General features: G+C 35.5%; 1 protein-coding gene across 1 annotated transcript in view; it reads right to left on the bottom strand.

Annotated features, from left to right (window-relative positions):
- Positions 1-3334: 3334 nt before the first annotated feature.
- Positions 3335-20884, bottom strand: part of DACH2 (dachshund family transcription factor 2) — a 611154-nt gene continuing 593604 nt past the window's right edge. The window contains exons 9-12 of the mRNA XM_061178171.1: positions 20046-20194; positions 19773-19920; positions 5374-5520; positions 3335-3438 (exon numbers count right to left, since the gene is read on the bottom strand). Coding sequence (XP_061034154.1) covers positions 3335-3438; positions 5374-5520; positions 19773-19920; positions 20046-20194 — 548 coding nt within the window. The remainder of the gene's footprint in view (positions 3439-5373; positions 5521-19772; positions 19921-20045; positions 20195-20884) is intronic.

Here is a 20884-nt window from a genome sequence, read left to right as displayed (position 1 = left end):
TTTGCAAAAATCATTGATCTGAAGGTACACTTAATGACACCCGGTATGTTTATTTTATGTGAAATGGAGATTGGTTGATAAGATGGTTGATGTGCTGTCTTGTGGGCCCCCAACTGAGTTATGGGAATCTGTGTGGGAGGATATTAGTGTATATCCTTCACTGCCAGCAATAGTGGACACCGCTATCAGAGTGGGTGTGTATACATTTTTTAATCACCTTAAAATATACAGGAGGAGTTGCTATCATAGACTGCTAAAATATAAGGGATACAGAAACCCTTTTATCAGAAAGTGGTCTATGCATGACACCTTGTCTGTCAAACATTCAAAGCATAAAAGACATAAAATAACTAACCTGAAGAGATTTAGAATACATGTAAGAATCCTAGTACATGGGCAGTTTGTGGAAATTATCATAAAACTATATAGGAGTTTATTTTTTTTTTTAGTTATTTTACTATTTATTTACTTATTTGGCCACACCACGTGGCATGTGGGATCTTTGCTCCCCGACCAGGGATCAAACCTGTGCCCGTTGCATTGGAAACACGGAGTCTTAACCACTGGACCTCCAGCGAAGGCTCCTATATATGACTTTATTACTTCTAATGATGGCCAAGCAACATTCTTCCAAGTCCTCTTAAGGAAATGTCACAAAGCGACTAACTGAATTTCAGAGAAAGAGCACTAAGAGAATGACAGATTTCTATCCAGCAGAGCTATTGACAATAGGAAAAGACTTCACTGATGCTGGAATTGTTTGTTGTGATGAAGATGAGTTGTGGAAATGGCATTGGATTGGCATGCATGAATTGAACCTCACAAACAATGCTGGGAAATAATCTTCCAAGTTAAGAAATGGGTAATTGAGGGAAGTGAAAAAGATGAAAACAGTATCAAAATATGTCACAAAAGAAAGGAACGATAGCACACAAGAGCAAAATTATTAGGCAGAATGGAAAAACAATGGTTAAGCTTGCCTTTTGTTTTCCAAGCATTATACATTTTCTCTAGTTCATAGGTACATATAAAAGTAATCTTTCAATTCTGAACATCTTAAACAAAAAGTAATATTATTGAGATTTTTTGGTAATTATTTGAATTGATTGATTTGATGAATTATATTTAATTCTGATAATATTTTCAGGCACCTATTCCCCTGGCTAATAGAATAAATTGGTTTTGCTCATAAAATAATTTCTTTTAGATATTATATCGTGATTCTACTCTCATATTAATACAAGGCATTTACTCTAGTTTTTCATAAATTGATGATAGGAACTTTATCATTTACCATGCTTAAATGCTGTGCTAAGAGATGTGAGAATGTATACTTTTTCATTTTTACCACTTTTATCAAGAATACTATTTAACATAACCTAAAAGGCAGACATTTAGTAAGAATTATTAACCCACCATACTTTACCATATATTGAAAATATTAACCACAAATGCTAGACAATTTGATTTGTAATTTGAAATATATATATAAAAGTTAATCCCCTTGCTTTAAAATATGTTCCATCTCAATCCTTTTAAAGGTACAGCTAATTCTCTCCTGTTTACCCAGTAAAAACTAGGAGAGCTTATTAAAAGCATGCTCACTGAAAACAAATATTAAATGTGTCCTCTCCTAATCACAAATTAATATGCAAAAGCCATTCTTTGCAGACTCCATTAAAATAAAAAACTGAGCCAAATAGTGAATCTAGCTTTTCCTTATATCACCTAACTGACCTTCCACGGATAAGTTATCTGTTGTTTGTTGCATGGAAATGAAGCAACTTTAGGACAGTTCAAAAATTTATATTTATCTCAGAGTTAGGAAAGATGTTACTACTGTGAACTAAAAGAATTTATATATATATTAAACAAACAGCAATAAATTGGGAGTATAGGATTAAAGGATAATCAAGGATAATTAAAGGATAATAAAGATACAACCCAGTGATGGTTTACCTCTTACAGTTACAAAGCTGACCTTACATCCCACGAAGAAAGGTCCAATCAAGCTCAATGCTCCTTAAAGACTGGGTCTATATGTGTGTGTCACAGATTCAGAAGGGATCAAATGCTTCAGACTTGTTCAACCCTACCTTAGATCTATGGTGACAACCACAACTAGTGGGGCTTTATTTATATGTTTCACTGTGGTGTACTGATTGGATAAACACTGAGTCCCATCCAAATTGGCTTTGCTCACACAGACAGAGCCTTTAAGTTGAGGGAAGAAAGCAGGTAAGCAAAAGAGGGATAAGAAACAGCAAAAGCTTTATTGAGTGAGCTAAACATGCATGCTTTCACAGAAGTTAATGCATTAATTAGGTCTATCCAGCTGCAGCAGAATCAGGCATTACCAGAAGATACATGATCTCTAACACTCCTGGTTTTGCAAAGATGATGTGCAAAACTACATGAGTCAGGATTTCTAAATTTTCTGAAGTTGCCACACAAAATGGTGACCCACAGATGAACCCACATGGATCTTTTGGTCACATCCAGTTCTGTTGCCTTCATAGATATCCAGTCATTACACCGTGGAAAGGCACTGATTAGTTAAACATCCAGCAGGCAACCTTTCTATGGCTGGCTTCCTTTTTGAAAGTTAGGAAATCGTTTTCTCATGGAGATGCCTTTTCTTTTTTATTAGAGTGAGACATGAATGTGAAAATAAATGTAATCTGCATACAGAGGGCTAGAAAACTGCATTAGAAAGACACTGAAAAACTCCAGTGGTCAAATTCAATTTTTATTTTTAGCTGTCTTTGCGCTCCAATGAGACTCTATATTGATTTGTTTTCCCTATTTTCTTACTACTAAATACTTTTAAAAATATTATAAAGGATCTAAACAGTTGTGGGAATCCTGCAAATTATGTATTACAAGTCCTGCTCTTATTTTCATATTTAGTTGGCTTTGAAAAGTATCTAAAATTAGCATCAGGACTTAAATATTGATAAAAATGTTGCCTAGAATACTTTGCAAATATTGATAGGTTATGATTATTGTACCTGTGTCTTTTACAAACAGTAAAGTAGTGAGATTTAAAAAGCATATTATTTTATACTTCTGAAAGGTAAATTATATTCACATTTTGCATTTTTAGACTATGCCTTACATATAAATGTACATCCTTTTAACAGATAAACATACAAGAAATTTGCACACATTGTGTATGTAAAATTATTAGTCCCTAAATACATAGTCTCAATAAACCCTGCAAACTTTTTCCTCTATCATGAAGTAAGAAAAGTTAAACTTATTTATTTATTTTCCTTATATGAAAAGTATCAACATAGGAGCTTATCCTCTTCCCACCCCCAGGGGTCACATATTAAGCAGTTACAGAAAGAAGTACACTGTTTACTGTACCTTGCATAGCAGTACTATCATGAGGAGTTCCACTGTTTTCTATTTCAATATCTGGAATCCCAGTATCTGAAAGAAGTGACATTCAATATTAAGGTACATTTCTATTTTTCCTGATTCCATTTAAAGTGAAAACTCTGTTCACCAGTGCTTTGGTCCTATAGATAACATGAGACTTTGGGTGGCATTTTGTTTTTGTTTTTTGTATGTCTATATGTTTTTAATGGTAGGAGGGAGAATTATAAACCATAGCTGAATTTTACAATTGGGCATATATTTCCAGGTGTATAGTAAATATTTATTTATTCATTTTACACTCTAGAGATAAAACTCGGGAAAATAATCTGTCCATAAAACCCCCTCAGACTATCAAGTAACATGCCCTGACTGTGGAATAAAAAAAAATTGAATATAATTGCATAAGTAGAAGTGCCCCATTCTTATGGTATATTTTCCGTTTGTAAAATGTGATAGATGATGAGATTATCTCTATGCTAAATGCACATGAACACCAAAACACAGGCTATGATTTGTGGTCTTTATTTAGTACTGGTCCTAGGGGCCAAGAGATACATGAATTGTTTCAAAAAAAGTTGAGAAAAAGAAACAAAGAGTTGGGATTTTTATTTTCAATTTTAAATATGAAATGTGATTATCTAAAAGTTATTCATATACATGAAGCATTGCTTAATATGGCCATTTATATATTTATATATATATATATATATATATATATATATATATATATATATATATAAATATATATATACACATTTGCTCAGACACCCTTGGGTAATGTGATAACAGACGCCCATATATCATCCATCAAGGATTGATGTGAGAAAGAAATGATTTGAATACAAGTTACCCATCATGCTGTAGAAACAGCTGCTTTTCCTTTATAACAGAGAACACTGGAGCTAGAGTGGAATTCACATATGGGTGGATTTCAAATACGTAAAAAGAAAAATGACAAACCTCCTCAGAATTACATGTTCAGAGCCTCAAATAATTAGAGTGCATAGAATATTGGCCCCATTGCTGGCTCCCACTGTCTAAGATGTTCCTCAGTATGAGATATTGATGTATTATTATTTATCTTCTCTCTTCTGTGTCTCAATGAGGCATGGCTGTCATGAGCTAATAATATACCTCTGTATTTCTATCGATTGTGAGGACAATGATCCAAGACAGTCACAGTAAAAAGGGAACTGAACTTTTGGAATGGTAAAAATACGATTGAACATTGTACAGTATTCTCTATTCATTCTTAGTATGGGACAATTGAAGCAACCCCCTATTAGTTCATGTGTGTGTCATATTAGGTATGGAGTATGTGTATGCTTGTGTATAATATTCTTAGGCTCATCCCTGTTATGCACACATATCAGTTAGATATACTAGCTGTTAATGTGCTATGAAAGAAAAACTTGAATAGCCTATGAAATGAAATTACGTTGTGGGGTTTCATAATTTAAAATGGAATCAGAAAAGTTTGGAATTAAGAGATTTCATGACAGAAGCACCTCTTCTCACAGGAGCTCCAGGAATTTACTTAGAACATTCATTTTCAACCAGGCACTCTTTAAGCCCTCATCACTGATGCAATCTGCATTAAAGGAATCAGCATTCTAAAGCTCATTAAAATAAAGTACACCAAACATCAGCATATTTTAACACAAATGGACCTAAAACACTTACATTTTAAGTGCAGGGAAGTTATCAATATTACTTCTTCTGCAAAAAGCAGCAGGATTTCCTGTTCCTAGACTATTTATATCTCCCAGAATAGGGCTTATTTTGACAGATTTAATTAATGAACTAAAGCACTTGGCCTCAAATTGATTTTTTAATTACTGTATTCCTGGACAAAGCTTCTCCCTCCCTCCCTCCTTCCCTCCTTCCTTTCCTTCTACCCCTCTCCCTCTCCCCCTCTCCCTCCCCGGCTCTCTCCCTCTCTCTGCTTTGTGTACCTTGAGTGCGAAGGTGCAATACAAACAATACCTTTCAACATCCTCAATCCACTGTCACTAGTAGTGGCTTGTTTAAGTGCTTGCTCCACTTGCTCCCTTCGCTTTGATTCAAATTCCAAGGCTTCTTGTAGTTTTCTCTTTGCTTTTTTCTCCTTCTTCAGGCGCTTTTGCATGGTAGCTAAATTATGGAAAGGGAAATAGTTTGCAAAGGTTTAGTCATTGAAATCAGGTTGCCGGTTTTGATGAATTATAAACCATAGATACAGATTCAGAGAGATATATAAATGTATAAGTCAGCATAAGATTAGCTTCTTTTGATTCCAATTATCATTAGACTCAACCAAAGAGTATTCAATCATGCAACCAACTTATTTTTGCTTTCACATCTCCAGTAAGTATACTCTATAATACACATGTATTTGTATGGTGGTGGTAGTAGTGGTGGAAGATTCTTTTCTACTTTGACTACAGGAATTTAGTGATAGCATGAAATATTTTATAAATCGATTAAGAAAAATATTCTTATTATTCATCAGGTTATTCCTATACATATTTCAAAACACAGAAAATCTAAAGATATTTATTGAGTTTCAAAACATGGTATGTCTTTAAACACTCCCGAACACATTCTATGAGGCCACCATCACCCTGATATCAAAACGGGACAAAGATGTCACAAAAAAGAAACAGGCCAATATCACTGATGAACATAGATGTAAAAAATCCTCAACAAAATACTAGCAAACAGAATCCAACAGCACATTAAAAGGATCATACACCATGATCAAGTGGGGTTTATTCCAGGAATGCAAGGATTCTTCAATATATGGAAATCAATCAATGTGATACTAACAAATTGAAGGATAAAAACCATATGATAATCTCAATAGATGCAGAAAAACTTTTGACAAAATTCAACACCCATTTATGATAAAAACTCTCCAGCAAGTGGGCATAGAGGGAACCTACCTCAACATAATAAAAGCCATATATGACAAACCCACAGCCAACTTCATTCTCATTGGTGAAAAACTGAAAGCACTTCCTCTAAGATCAGGAACAACAAAAGGGTGCTTACTCCACCACTATTATTCAACATAGTTTTGGAAGTTTTGGCCACGGCAATCAGAGAAGGAAAAGAAATAAAAGGAATCCAAACTGGGAAAGAAGAAGTAAAACTGTCACTGTTTGCAGATGACATGATACTATGCATAGAAAATCCTGAAGATGCTACCAGAAAACTACTAGAGCTAATCAATGAATTTAGTAAAGTAGCAGGATACAAAATTAATGCACAGAAATCTCTTGCATTCCTATATACTAACAATGAAAAATCAGAAATAGAAATTCAGGAAATATTCCCATTTACCATTGCAATACAAAGAATAGAATACCTAGGAATAAACCTACCTAAGGAGTCAAAAGACCTGTATGCAGAAAATTGTACAACACTGATGAAAGAAATCAAAGACAATACAAACAGATGAAGAGATATACCATGCTCTTGGATTGGAAGAATCAACACTGTGAAAATGACTATAGTACTGAAAGCAATCTACAGATTCAATGCAATCCATATCAAATTACCAATGGCATTTTCACAGAACTAGAACAAAAAATCTCACAATTTGTATGGAAACACAAAAGACCCTGAAGAGCCAATGGAGCTGGAGGAATCAGGTTCCCTGACTTCAGACTATATGACAAAGCTACGGTAATCAAAACAGTATGGTACTGGCACAAAAACAGAAATATAGATCAATGGAAAAGGATAGAAAGCCCAGAGATAAACCCACACACATATGGTCACCTTATCTTTGATAAAAGAGGCAAGAATATACAATGGAGGAATGACAGCCTCTTCAATAAGTGGTGCTGAGAAAACTGGACAGCTACATGTAAAAGAATGAAATTAAAACACTTCCTAACACCATACACAAAAATAAACTCAAAATGGATTAAAGACCTAAATGTAAGACCAAACACTATCAAACTCTTTGAGGAAAACATAGGCAGAACACTCTATGACATAAATCACAGCAAGATCCTTTCTGGCCCACCTCCTAGAGTAAGGGACAAAAATAAACAAATGGGACCTAATGAAACTTAAAAGCTTTTGCACAGCAAAGGAAAGCATAAATAAGATGAAAAGACAACTCTCAGAATGGGAGAAAATATTTGCAAATGAAGCAACTGACAAGGGATTGATCTCCAAAATAAACAAGCAGCTCATGCAGCTCAATATTGAGAAAACAAACAACCCAATCAAAAATGGGTGGAAGACCTAAACAGACATTTCTCCAAAGAAGACATATGGATTGCCAACAAACACATGACAATATGCTCAACATCACTAATCATTAGAGAGATGCAAATCAAAACCACAATGAGGTATCCCCTCACACGAGTCAGAATGGCCATCATCAAAAAATCTACAAACAATAAATGCTGGAGAGGGTGTGGAGAAAAGGGAACACTTCTGCAATGTTGGTGGGAATGTAAATTGATACAGCCACTATGGACAACAGTATGGAGGTTCCTTAAAAAACTAAAAATAGAATTACCATGTGACCCAGCAATCCCATTCCTGGGCATATACCCTGAGAAAACCATAATTCAAAAAGACACATGTACCACAATGTTCATCGCAGCGCTATTTACAATAGCCAGGACATGGCAGCAACCTAAATGCCCATCGACAGACGAATGGATAAAGAAAATGTGACACATGTATACAATGGAATATTACTCTGCCATAAAACGGAACAAAATTGAGTTATTTGTAATGAGGTGGATGGACGTAGAGTCTGTCATACAGAATGAGGTAAGTCAGAAAAAGAAAACACAAATACCGTATGCTAACACATATATATGGAATCTAAAAAAACAGTACTGATGAACCTAGTGGCAGGGCAGGAATAAAGACACAGATGTAGGCAACATACTTGAGGACACAGGGGGAGAAGTGGAAGCTGGGATGGAGTAAGAGAGTAGAACTGACGTATATACACTACCAAATGTAAAATGGATGGGTAGTGGGAAGCTGCTGCATAGAAGAGGGAGATCAGCTCACTGCTTTGTGATGACCTAGAGGGGTAGGATAGGGAGGGTGGGAGGGAGGCTCAAGAGGGAGGGGATATGGGGATATATGTATACATATAGCTGATTCACTTTGTTGTACAGCAGAAACTAACACAACATTGTAAAGCATTTATACTCCAATAAAGATGAAAATAAAAAAGATGTATGGAAGAAAAAGAAAAAACATGGTATGTCTTTTAAAACTTACAGTGTCAAGGGTCTATTTCTTTGAGATGTTACCAGTTTTTAGGGCAAATATCTATCTCTTTAAATATATGCACATATCATCAGACTCTGTCTCTCTCCATATATTTATATTTGAATCTATCTCTACATTTTAAAGAGAATAACTTTCAGCAATGATTATGTTAAGCAATCTGTAAAGGCACAACAACATTTCTTTCATAAACAGAAAAGGTAAAGAAGAGGTAAAAACAATTATAACTCAACTCTCAAGGCCTTATGTCTTAACTAGAAACTTTAAGTGCCCTAATGTATGGTTGTTACTGTTCTCTGAAACCTTGAAATCTGTGATAATTTCTCAAACAGAATTACTGGGCTGCAGCAATATATTGGTTCACTGCAGGGTTCTAAGCAGACCAACCTTCACATTCTTCCTAAATCAGTTGTAAAAATTTAAGATATTGATATTAGGACAATAGAAAAATATTCAAGGAACATTAAACAAAATTATAAATTATATGACATTTAAAAATCTTAAAATTATTCAAATACAATTAAAATATTTTGATTGCACTAAAGTGAATATGATGCTAATTTGAGTTTCAGTTGTATTTATCTCACAGTTCAATGTCTTTTCATATAAATGACCTTCAGCAACTTAAAGAGAGTCATTTACTCATCTAAATTTATGTTCATTTAAGACAAAAATTCAGAGGACTAAGGTAATAACAAGATGGAAATCTTGGAATAAAGACACCGAGAATGTATGGTTTCTGTTATTTTTGGTAAAAGACTATTAAATAAGGTTAAGCATAAAAAGATTTTACTATCATAACTATACTTAATTATCATCATTCAAATAAAGCATTTAGTAAATTATTTCAATCAAAAACATAGATTTATTCAAATTAATGTATAGCAATGTCCTTGATAAGACAAAATTTTGCTTCTAGTAAAATTATTTATTCAAAAATATTCCATATATTGATTCCCTTGAAATTTATGATTCCATATATTATAAACAATGCCACAGAATATTACAATAAAAATTATATAAAAATAATAACTATAATTTATTTAGGACCTACCATGTACTGAACATTTTTCTAGGACTATATCTCATTTAAAACTTACAACAACTCAGCAAGGAAGATATTGTTATCTCCATTTTATAGATGAGGAAATTGAGTCCTTGAGAGGTCAAGAAATTTATTCAAGTTCCCAGAACTAGTAGTTCTCATAGCTTGAGGGCCAAAGATCATATGGGTAGTTGTTTCAAAGCCTGGGGACCATATAGTTGGTCAAGAACCAAGACAGATGAGCTCCAAGCTCTCTTGTAGCTCTATCATTCTTTGATTCTAAGTGTTTAAGCTGCAAAGAATATTATAACATATGTTTAACTCAAGTAACACATTCTGGCTAGGAAAAAAAAGGTAGTTAGAAGGAATGTATAAGTGTGAAACAATGTTTTCTTTAAAAAAAAGATACTCATAGTGATTCTTACTATATACATAGTTTTATATATATACAGTTTACTATATACATATATATAGCTTTACATATGTTCTTTATATATGTTGCTACTATTTTTTCTATAAACTTGGGGAGATATTACTTTTTAACTACAATATCAATTTTCTCCATTTTTCTTTTCAATCATATGACTTTAGATAAAGAGCTCACCCTTTGTCCTAAAAAGTAGGTTTACTGGGTATGAGATATTTAGGCAACTAGAAAGGAATTCAAGTGATCATGCAGTCAACTATTGTAATAGATGATGATGCTGAGATTCATAGAGATGAAGCAGATAGTTTCTCTAAATCAATGAGGATAACAGAGTAGTTTCTTTTCATTATGCTAGTCATAAGATGTAAAATGTTAAAAACAGTGCTTAGCACATAGCAGACAATTGATAAGCATTAGCTAGTGATGGTAGTCGTAGTAGTAGTAGTAGTAGTAGTAGTAGTGATGGTAGTAGTAGTAGTGACAGTAATGACAGTAGTAGTAATGATGATAGAATATTAGTAGTGGTATTATTATTATATCATAAAAATTGCTAAATTTATTAAATAATAAATGCTTCATAGTAAATCTGATAATAGATACAATATTACATCTACAATGTCTAAGGCTTTTTAAAAGGCAATAGATATGATACCAATTATAAAGACAGACCTGAAGACTCTATAAGAAGTTAGTAAATAGAAATCGGTATGAGTACATCCCTAAAAGTTAGAAGACAATTTTACTATATGTAGTAGATTTTCCTAAGTCAATTTGTGAATGTTATTATATTTAACATATTTGGTACTTTAGTATAAATAATTTCCCTACTAAACAAATGCGCTTTTATGACTCCTAATCATAATAATATATATTGCATCCCAAATATCAGAAATAAACTAATTTCTCCAAACTTTAAAAAGACAATTTAGCTTTTGTTTAGTAGTATTTAATGACTTTGGCAAGATAAGAAGAGGTTTAATTCTTTTTAAATGTAATGACTGAATTTCCATTTTGAACTGAACTAATAATTCTTAGGTCTTAAGGAAAATATACAGTAAAATTTCAATTTCTTGATGCAAATTTCAGAATATAATATGCTATACTGGAATGGTATAAAGTTAGTGGATTTCACTCGACTGGAGTAATTCTTCCTAGTTTAGGGAGGCATTATCTGGGTTGTGAATTTTCTCTCCCTTTTTGCCTCTCATTCCCACTCTTTAACTCTTTTAATTGACTTTTGCTTTGTGACCATTCTATAGAAGAATAAGCAAAGAAGAGAAAGAAGCTGAAAAGCACAATAGTCACTTTTGCTGCTGTTTTGTATTTTATGGTAAATATAAGGAAGAGGTGAAAATTATTGGTTAAAGTTTTGAATTTGCTCTGGTTTTGATACGAGCTAGTCTCATTATCCACATCTATAGATTATCAAATGCCTACCCATTGTTAGAAAGTTATTTCTATTTCTGTACAATATTTTCCATTCTCTCACTCTTTTCTTCATCCATACTTATGCTACCCTATTCAGCCCTCATCACCATGGCCTAGATGAGGGCAATCCCCTTTTACATAGTTTCCTTGTTTGTAGTCTTACTCCAATTCCCATCTAATCTATTCCCAACACCGGAGTGGTCTATCTGATTGAAAGCAGACCAGATCACTCTGCTGCTTATCTTTTAATACTTCCCATAACCTACAGGACAAAGTCTAAGCTAATCTTTTACATGATTAAAAATGGCCTTTATGGGTAGACCTTCAAGATGGCGGAAGAGTAAGACGTGGAGATCACCTTCCTCCCCAAAAATACATGAGAAATACATGTACATGTGGAACAACTCCTACAGAACACCTACTGAATGCTGACAGAAGACCTCAGACTTCCCAAAAGGCAAGAAACTCCCCACGTACCTGGGTAGGGCAAAAGAAAAAAGAAAAAACAGAGACAAAAGAATAAAGATGGGACCTGCACCACTGTGAGGGACCTGTGAAGGAGGAAAAGGTTCCACACACTAGGAAGCCCCTTCACTGGCAGAGAAGAGGGGTGGCGGGGGGGAAGCTTCGGAGCCACAGAGGAGAGCGCAGCAAGAGGGGTGCAGAGGGCAAAGCGGAGAGTTTCCTGCACAGAAGATTGTGCTGACCAGCACTCACCAGCCTGAGAGGCTTTTCTGCTCACCTGCCGGCCGGAATGGGTGGGGGCTGGGAGCTGAGGCTCAGGCTTCAGAGTTCAGATCCCAGGGAGAGGACTGCAGATGGCTGTGTGAACACAGCCTGAAGGGGGCTAGTGAGCCACAGCTAGCCAGGAGGGAGTCCTGGAAAAAGTCTGGAACTGCCTAAGAGGGAAGAGACTTTTGTTTTGGGGTGTGCGAGGAGAGGGGATTCAGAGCACTGCCTAAACAAGCTCCAGAGATGGACCCGAGTCATGGCTATCAGCATGGACAACAGAGATGAGCATGAAACGCTAAGGCTGCTGCTGCAGCCACCAAGAAGGCTGTGTGCAAGCACAGGTCACCCTCCACACCACCCCTCCCAGGAGCCTGTGCATCCTGCCACTGCCAGGGTCCCATGATCCAAGGACAACTTCCCCGGGAGAACACACGGTGTGCCTCAGGCTGTTGCAACGTCACACTGGCCTCTGCCACTGTAGGCTCGCCCCACATTCCGTACCCCTCCCTCTGCCTGGCCTGAGTGAACCAGAGCTCCCTAATCAGCTGCTCCTTTAAAATCATCCTTTCTGAGCAAAAAACAGATGCCCTCAGGTGACCAATACACAGAGGCGGGGCCAAATCCAAACCTGAACCCCAGGAGCTGTGTGAACAAAGAAGAAAAGGGAAATCTATCCCAGCAGCCTCAGGAGCAGTGGATTAAATCTCCACAATCAACTTGATGTACCCTGCATCTATGGAATACCTGAATAGAGAACGAATCATCCCAAAATTTAGGCAGTGGACTTTGGGAGCAATGATATATATATTGTTTTCCTTTTTCTCTTTTTGTGAGTGTGTATGTACATGCTTCTTTGGGTGATTTTGTCTGTATAGCTTTGCATTTACCATTTGTCCTAGAGATCTGTCTGTCCGGTTTTTTTTGTTTGTTTGTTTTATTTTGTTTTTAGTATAGTTTTTAGTGCTTTTTTATCATTTGTGGATTTGCTTTTTGGTTTCTTCTTATTTTTTCTCTTTTTATTACTTTTTAATTTTTTATTTTATTTTACTTTTTTATTTCTTTCTTTCTTTTTTCCTAACTTTTCTTCTGAGCCATGTGACTGACAGGGTCTTGGTGCTCTGGGCACAAAGGGAGAGCCAAGTTCAGGACATTTGTCCACCAGAGACCTCCTACCTCCACATAATATCAAACAGCAAAAGCTCTCCCAGAGATCTCCATCTCAATGCTAAGACCCAGCTCCACTCAATGACCAGCAAGCTACAGTGCTAGACACCCTATGCCAAACAACTAGGAAGACAGGAACACAACCCCACCTATGAGCAGAGAGGCTGCCTAAAATCATAATAAAGACACAGACACACCAAAACACACCACCGGACGCAGTCCTGCCCACCAGAAAGACAAGATCCAGCCTCATCCACCAGAAAACAAGCACAAGGCCCCTCCACTAGGAAGCCTACAGAACCCACTGAACCAACCTTAGCCACTGGGGGCAGACACCAAAAACAATGGGAACTACAAACCTGCAGCCGACGAAAAGGAGACCTCAAACACAGTAAGTTAAGCAAAATGAGAAGACATAGAAACACACAGCAGATGAAGGAGTGAGGTAAAAACCCACCAGACCAAACAAATGAAGAGGAAATAGGCAGTCTCCTTGAAAAAGAATTCAGAGTAATGATAGTAAAGATGATCAAAAGTTGTGGAAATAGAATGGAGAAAATAAAAGAAACGTTTAACAAGGACCTAGAAGAGCTAAAGAGCAAACAATGATGAACAACACAATAAATGAAATTAAAAATTCTCTAGAAGAAATCAATAGCAGAAGAATTGAGGCAGAAGAACGGATAAGCAACCTGTAAGATAAAATATTGGAAATAACTACTGCAGAGCAGAATAAATAAAAAAGAAATGAAAAGAATTGAAGACAGTCTCAGAGACATCTGGGAGAATGTTAAATGCACCAACATTTGAATTACACAGGTCCCAGAAGAAGAAGAGAAAAAGAAAGGGACTGAGAAAATATTTGAAGAGATTATAGATGAAAACTTCCCTAATATGGAAAGGAAATAGACAATCAAGTCCAGGAAGCACAGAGAGTCTCATAGAGGATAAATCCAAGGAGAAACATGCCAAGAAACATATTAATCAAACTATCAAAAATTAAATACAAGGAAAAAATATAAAAAGCAGCAAGGGAAAAACAACCAATAACACACAAGGGAATCCCCATAAGGTTAAGAGCTGATCTTTCATCAGAAAGTCTGCAAGCCAAAAGGGAGTGGAAGGACATATTTAAAGTGATGAAAGGAAAAAACCTACAACCAAGATTACTCTACCCAGCAAGGATCTCATTCAGATTTGACAGAGAAATTAAAACGTTTACAGACAAGCAAAAACTAAGAGAATTCAGCACCATGAAACCAGCTTTACAACAAAGGCTAAAGGAACTTCTCTAGGCAGGAAACACAAGAGAAGGAGAAGACCAACAATAATAAACCCAAAACAATTAAGAAAATGGTAATAGCGACATACATATCAAAAATTACCTTCAATGTAAATGGATTAAATGCTCCAACCAAAAGACATAGATTGGCTGAATGGATACAAAAACAAGACCCGTATATATGCTGTCTACAAGAGACCCACTTCAGACCTAAGGACACATACAGACTGAAAGTGAGGGGATGGAAAAAGATATTCCATGCAAATGGAAATCAAAAGAAAGCTGGAGTAGCAATTCTCATATCAGACAAAATTGACTTTAAAATAAAGACTATTACAAGGGACAAAGAAGGACATTACATAATGATCAAGGGATCAGTCCAAGAAGAAGATATAACAATTGTAAATATTTATGCACCCAACAAAGGAGCACCTCAATACATAAGGAAAATGCTAACAGCCATTAAAGGGGAAATAGACAGTAACACAGTCATAGTAGGGGACTTTAACACCCCACTTTCACCAATGGACAGATCATACAAATGAAAATAAATAAAGAAACGAAAGCTTTAAATTATACATAAAAGAAGATGGACTTAATTGATATTTATAGGACAGTCCAACCAAAAACAACAGAATACACTTTCTTCTCATGTGCTCATGGAACATTCTCCAGCAGAGATCATATCTTGGGTCACAAATCATGCCTTGGTAAATTTAAGAAAATTGAAATCATATCCAGTATCTTTTCTGACTGCAATGCTATGAGACTAGATATCAATTACAGGAAAAAATCTGTAAAAAATACAAACACATGGAGGCTAAACAACACACGACTTAATAACCAAGAGATCACTGAAGAAATCAAATAGGAAATCAAAAAATACCTAGAAACAAATGACAATGAAAACACTATGACCCAAAACCTATGGGATGTAGCAAAAGCAGTTCTAAGAGGGAAGTTTATAGTAATACAATCCTACTCTCAAGAAACAAGAAACATCTGAAAGAAAACACCTAACCTTACACTTAAAGCAATTAGAGAAAGAAGATCAAAAAATCCCCAAACGCAGCAGAAGGAAAGAAATCATAAAGATCAGATCAGAAATAAATGAAAAAGAAATGAAAGAAACATTAGCAAAGATCAATAAAACGAAAAGCTGGTTCTTTGAGAGGACAAAAAAATTGATAAACCATTAGCCAGACTCATCAAGAAAAAAAGGGAGAAGAACTCAAATCAATAGAATTAGAAATGAAAAAGGAGAAGTAACAACTGACACTGCAGAAATACAAAGGATCATGAGAGATTACTACAAGCAACTCTATGCCAATAAAATGGACAACCTGGAAGAAATGGACAAATTCTTAGAAATGCACAACCTTCCGAGACTGAACATGGAAGAAATAGAAAATATAAACAGACCAATCACAAGCACTGAAATTGAGACTGTGATAAAAATCTTCCAACAAAAAAAAAGCCGAGGACCAGATGGCTTCACAGGTGAATTCTATCAAACATTTATAGAAGAGTTAACACCTATCCTTCTCAAACTCTTCCAAAATATAGCAGAGGGAAGAACACTCCCAAACTCATTCTATGAGGCCACCATCACCCTGATACCAAAACCAGACAAAGATGTCTCAAAGAAAGAAAACTACAGGCCAATATAACTGATGAACATAGATGCAAAAATCCTCAACAAAATACTAGCAAATAGAATCCAACAGCACATTAAAAGGATCATACATAATGATCAAGTGGGGTTTATTCCAGGAATGCAAGGATTCTTCAATATACACACATCAATCAATGTGATACACCATAGTAACAAATTGAAGGATAAAAACCACATGATCATCTCAATAGATGCTTTCAACAAAAATTCAGAAAAAGTTTTCAACAAAATTCAACACCCATTTATGACAAAAACCCTCCAGAAAGTAGGCATGGAGGGAACTTGCCTCAACATAATAAAGGCCATAGGTGACAAACCTACAGCCAACATCATTCTAAGTGGTGAAAACCTGAAACCATTCCCACTAAGATCAGGAACAAGACAAGGTTGCCCACTCTTACCACTATTATTCAACATACTTTTTGAAGTTTTAGCCACAGCAATCAGAGAAGAAAAAGAGATAAAAGGAATCCAAATTGGAAAAGAAGAAGTAAAACTGTCACTGTTTGCAGATGATATGATATTATACATAGAGAATCCTAAAGACGCTACCCGAAAACTACTAGAGCTAATCAGTGAATTTGGTAAAGTAGCAGGATACAAAATTAATGCACAGAAATCTCTTGTATTCCTATACACTGATGATGAAAACTCTGAAAGAGAAATTAAGGAAACACTCCCATTTAATACTGCAACAAAAAGAATAAAATACCTAGGAATAAACCTACCTAAGGAGACAAAAACCTGTATGCAGAAAACTATAAGACACTGATGCAAGAAATTAAAGATGATACAAACTGATGGAGTGATATACCATGTTCTTGTATTGGAAGAATCAACATTGTAAAAATGTGTATACTACCCAAAGCAATCTACAGATTCAATGCAATCCCTGTCAAGCTACTAATGGCACTTTTTACAGAACTAGAACAAAAAATTTCACAATTTGTATGGAAATACAAAAGACCCTGAATAGCCAAAGCAATCTTGAGAAAAAAAATGGCGCTGGAGAAATCAGGCTCCCTGACTTCAGACTATACTACAAAGCTACAGTAATCAAGACCTTATGGTACTGGCACAAAAACAGAAATATAGACCAATGGAACAGGATAGAAAGCCAGACATAAATCCACGCACATATGGTCACCTTATTTTTGATAAAGGAGGCAAGAATATACAATGGAGAAAAGAGAGCCTCTTCAATAAGTGGTCCTGGGAAAACTGGACAGCTACATGTAAAAGAGTGAAATTAGAACACTCCCTAACACCATACATAAAAAGAAACTCAAAATGGATTAAAGACCTAAATGTAAGGCCAGACACTGTAAAACTCTTTGAGGAAAACATAGGCAGAACACTCTATGACATAAATCACAGCAAGATCCTTTTTGACCCACCCCCTAGAGAAACGGAAATAAAAACAAAAATAAACAAATGGGACCTAATGAAACTTAAAAGCTTTTGCACAGCAAAGGAAACCATAAACAAGATGAAAGACAACCCTCAGAATGGAGAAAATATTTGCAAATGATGCAACTGACAAAGGATTGATTTCCAAAATTTACAAGCAGCTCATGCAGCTCAATATGAGAAAAACAAACAACCCAATCCAAAAATGGGCAAAAGACCTAAATAGACATTTCTCCAAAGATATACAGATTGCCAACAAACACATGAAAGGATGCTCAGCATCACTAATCATTAGAGAAATGCAAATCAAAACTACAATGAGGTATCACCTCACACCAGTCAGAATGGTCATCATCAAAACATCTACAAACAATAAACGCTGGAGAGGGTGTGAAGAAAAGGGAACCCTCTTGCACTGTTGGTAGGAATGTAAATTGATACAGCCACTATGGAGAACAGTATGGAAGTTCCTTAAAGTACTAAAAATAGACCTACCATACCACCCAGCAATCCCACTACTGGGCATATACACTGAGAAAACCATAATTTAAAAAGAGTCATGCACCGCAATGTTCATTGCAGCTCTATTTACAATAGCCAGGACATGGAAGCAACCTAAGTGTCCATTGACAGATGAATGGATAAAGAAGATGTGGCACATATATACAATGGAATATTACTCTGCCATAAAAAGAAGCAAAATTGAGTTATTTGTAGTGAGGTGGATGGACCTAGAGTCTGTCACACAGAGTGAAGTAAGTCAGAAAGAGAAAAACAAATACCATATGCTAACACATATATATGGAATCTAAAAAAAAAAAAAAGTCCTGAAGAACCTAGGTGTAGGACTGGAATACAGACGCAGACGTAGAGAATGGACTTGAGGACGTGGGGAGGGGGAAGGGTAAGCTGGGACGACGTGAGAGAGTGGCACTGACTTATATATACTACCAAAAGTAAAATAGGTAGCTAGTGGGAAGCAGCTGCATAGCACAAGGAGATCAGCTTGGTGATTTGTGACCACCTAGAGGGGTGGGATAGGCAGGGTGGGAGAAGACGCAAGAGGGAGGAGATATGGGGATATATGTATATGTATAGCTTATTCACTTTGTTATAAACATAACTAACAAACACACCATTGTTAAGCAATTATTCTCCAATAAAGATGTTAAAAAAAGAAAATGGCCTTTATAATTTAGCCTCTACTTTCGTTATGCATTATCCCCCAACATTCACTTCATAAAACTCAAAGTCATGGTATTAATACACTGTATATATTTGCCCATGTTTGAGGCTTCTTGCCTCCATGCCTATGTTCATTGTTCTAGAATGACCAGATCACTCAGTTACTCTCATGCTTTTCTTGGCTTACTGATTCTTCAAGACTCAGGTTCAAGTGTCAGCATCAGAAAACCTTCTTCGACCATCAATTCCCCACACCACCAAGCTGAGCTAACTACCCCCTCTCTATATAAACATATATGATGTACATCTTTGTTCTTTCCACTTTGTCTTATAATTAGCTGGTTGGCTGTGCTAGTCCTCTGAAATGTAAATCTTTGAAGGACAGGGACTGAGTTTTATCTTCTAACCCCAGAATCGAACACTGTTCTTGGCAAAGAGTAAGCATTTAATACATAAGGAATTGTGAGAATATATATATATATATATATATATATATATATATATATATATATATATATATATCCAGGAGTATTTTGTGAAATTGTGAGGGAACTAAGAATATTCATGTTTCCAAAAATGAAGTGTAGATCTTGCTCATTATGTTTAATTACAAGGAGAAATAGTGTAAACATCTTACCTTGTGGATTTCACACAGTATTTGATTCTTAACTTGTCATTTGTTTTCAGCAGTTCCTGGCTATCCCTGAGAATATTTCTATTACTACTGAAAATAGCTCCAACACAATCTTTACTTATTCACTTATATTGAACTTGTTAAACTTACTTCTACTTTGAAGCTCAACTGCGAGTTGTCTTTCAAGGTTTTCTCTAATTTCTCTCTCTCTATAGAGCTCCATTCGCAGTTCCTTTTTTTCTTGTTGAATCTGCTTCTCTTGGATGTGAGCATTATCCAAAGCCACTTTCAGTAGACCCTGTCAAAGTACAGCAAATGACATGCAGTTCATCTTATCTGTTTTAATTTCTCAAATATGAAATAATTTATGTAGGTGCTAATGTCTTGTATTACATTTATTTTGTTTATAGAAATATTGTTGACCTGAATGTTGGTCAACAGAGTCTCCACAGAGGACAGACTATCAGCAAAAATGAATGGTCCAGGGAATCCAGGAGGCAATGCCTGCCCAGGAGTCAGTTGGATCTTGTCCAGGGGTGACTTCATCATTGGAATTTGAACGGGTACCTCTTCTGCAAGAAACAAAATTAATATCAGAAGGTTCATAAACTAACAGCTCAAAATTTTCACTATGTTTCCTTCATCTCTATAAAGATTTTGTTTCTAAAGCTAAATGATGGAAAACTCATAACTGGAAGTCATACCTATTTCCCAGCTGCCTCTCATTTCTCAAATAAATGTTTCAGTAAAGAATCAGTGAAAATGAATCAACATTTACTGCTAATTGGCATAAAATTTGGAGAAACAAATTTGACATGCTTATTAATATCTATAAATTAAGTAATCAGATCACTTCCTGGTAAAACACTAATTGCTTTTTAGTTTTTCTCTTTAAATCTATCTATCTATAGCTATCATCTCCATATTTTAACACCTTTATTGAAGTATAATTTACATATAATAAAATTCATCTATTTTAATTGTATGCATCGATGAGTTTTAGTAAATTTACAGAATCGTACAACCATTACCAAAAATCTATTTTAGAACACCTCAATCACCCCCAAAATACCCCTCATGCCCATTTACAATTAATCTCCTTTCCCATTCCCAGCTCCTGGCAACCACTAATCTACATTTTGTCTCTATGGGATTGCCTTTTCTGGATATTTACATAAATAGAATCATATCGTAAGTGATCTTTTGTGTTTGTCTTCTTTCACTTAGCATAATGTTTTTGAGGTTCATCCATGTTGTGGCAT

This window comes from Eubalaena glacialis, chromosome X (assembly GCF_028564815.1).
Source record: "Eubalaena glacialis isolate mEubGla1 chromosome X, mEubGla1.1.hap2.+ XY, whole genome shotgun sequence".
NCBI classification, from domain to species: Eukaryota; Metazoa; Chordata; class Mammalia; order Artiodactyla; family Balaenidae; genus Eubalaena; species Eubalaena glacialis.
Note: the sequence above shows the minus strand (reverse complement) of the source record. Positions and strands in the feature narration are given on the sequence as shown.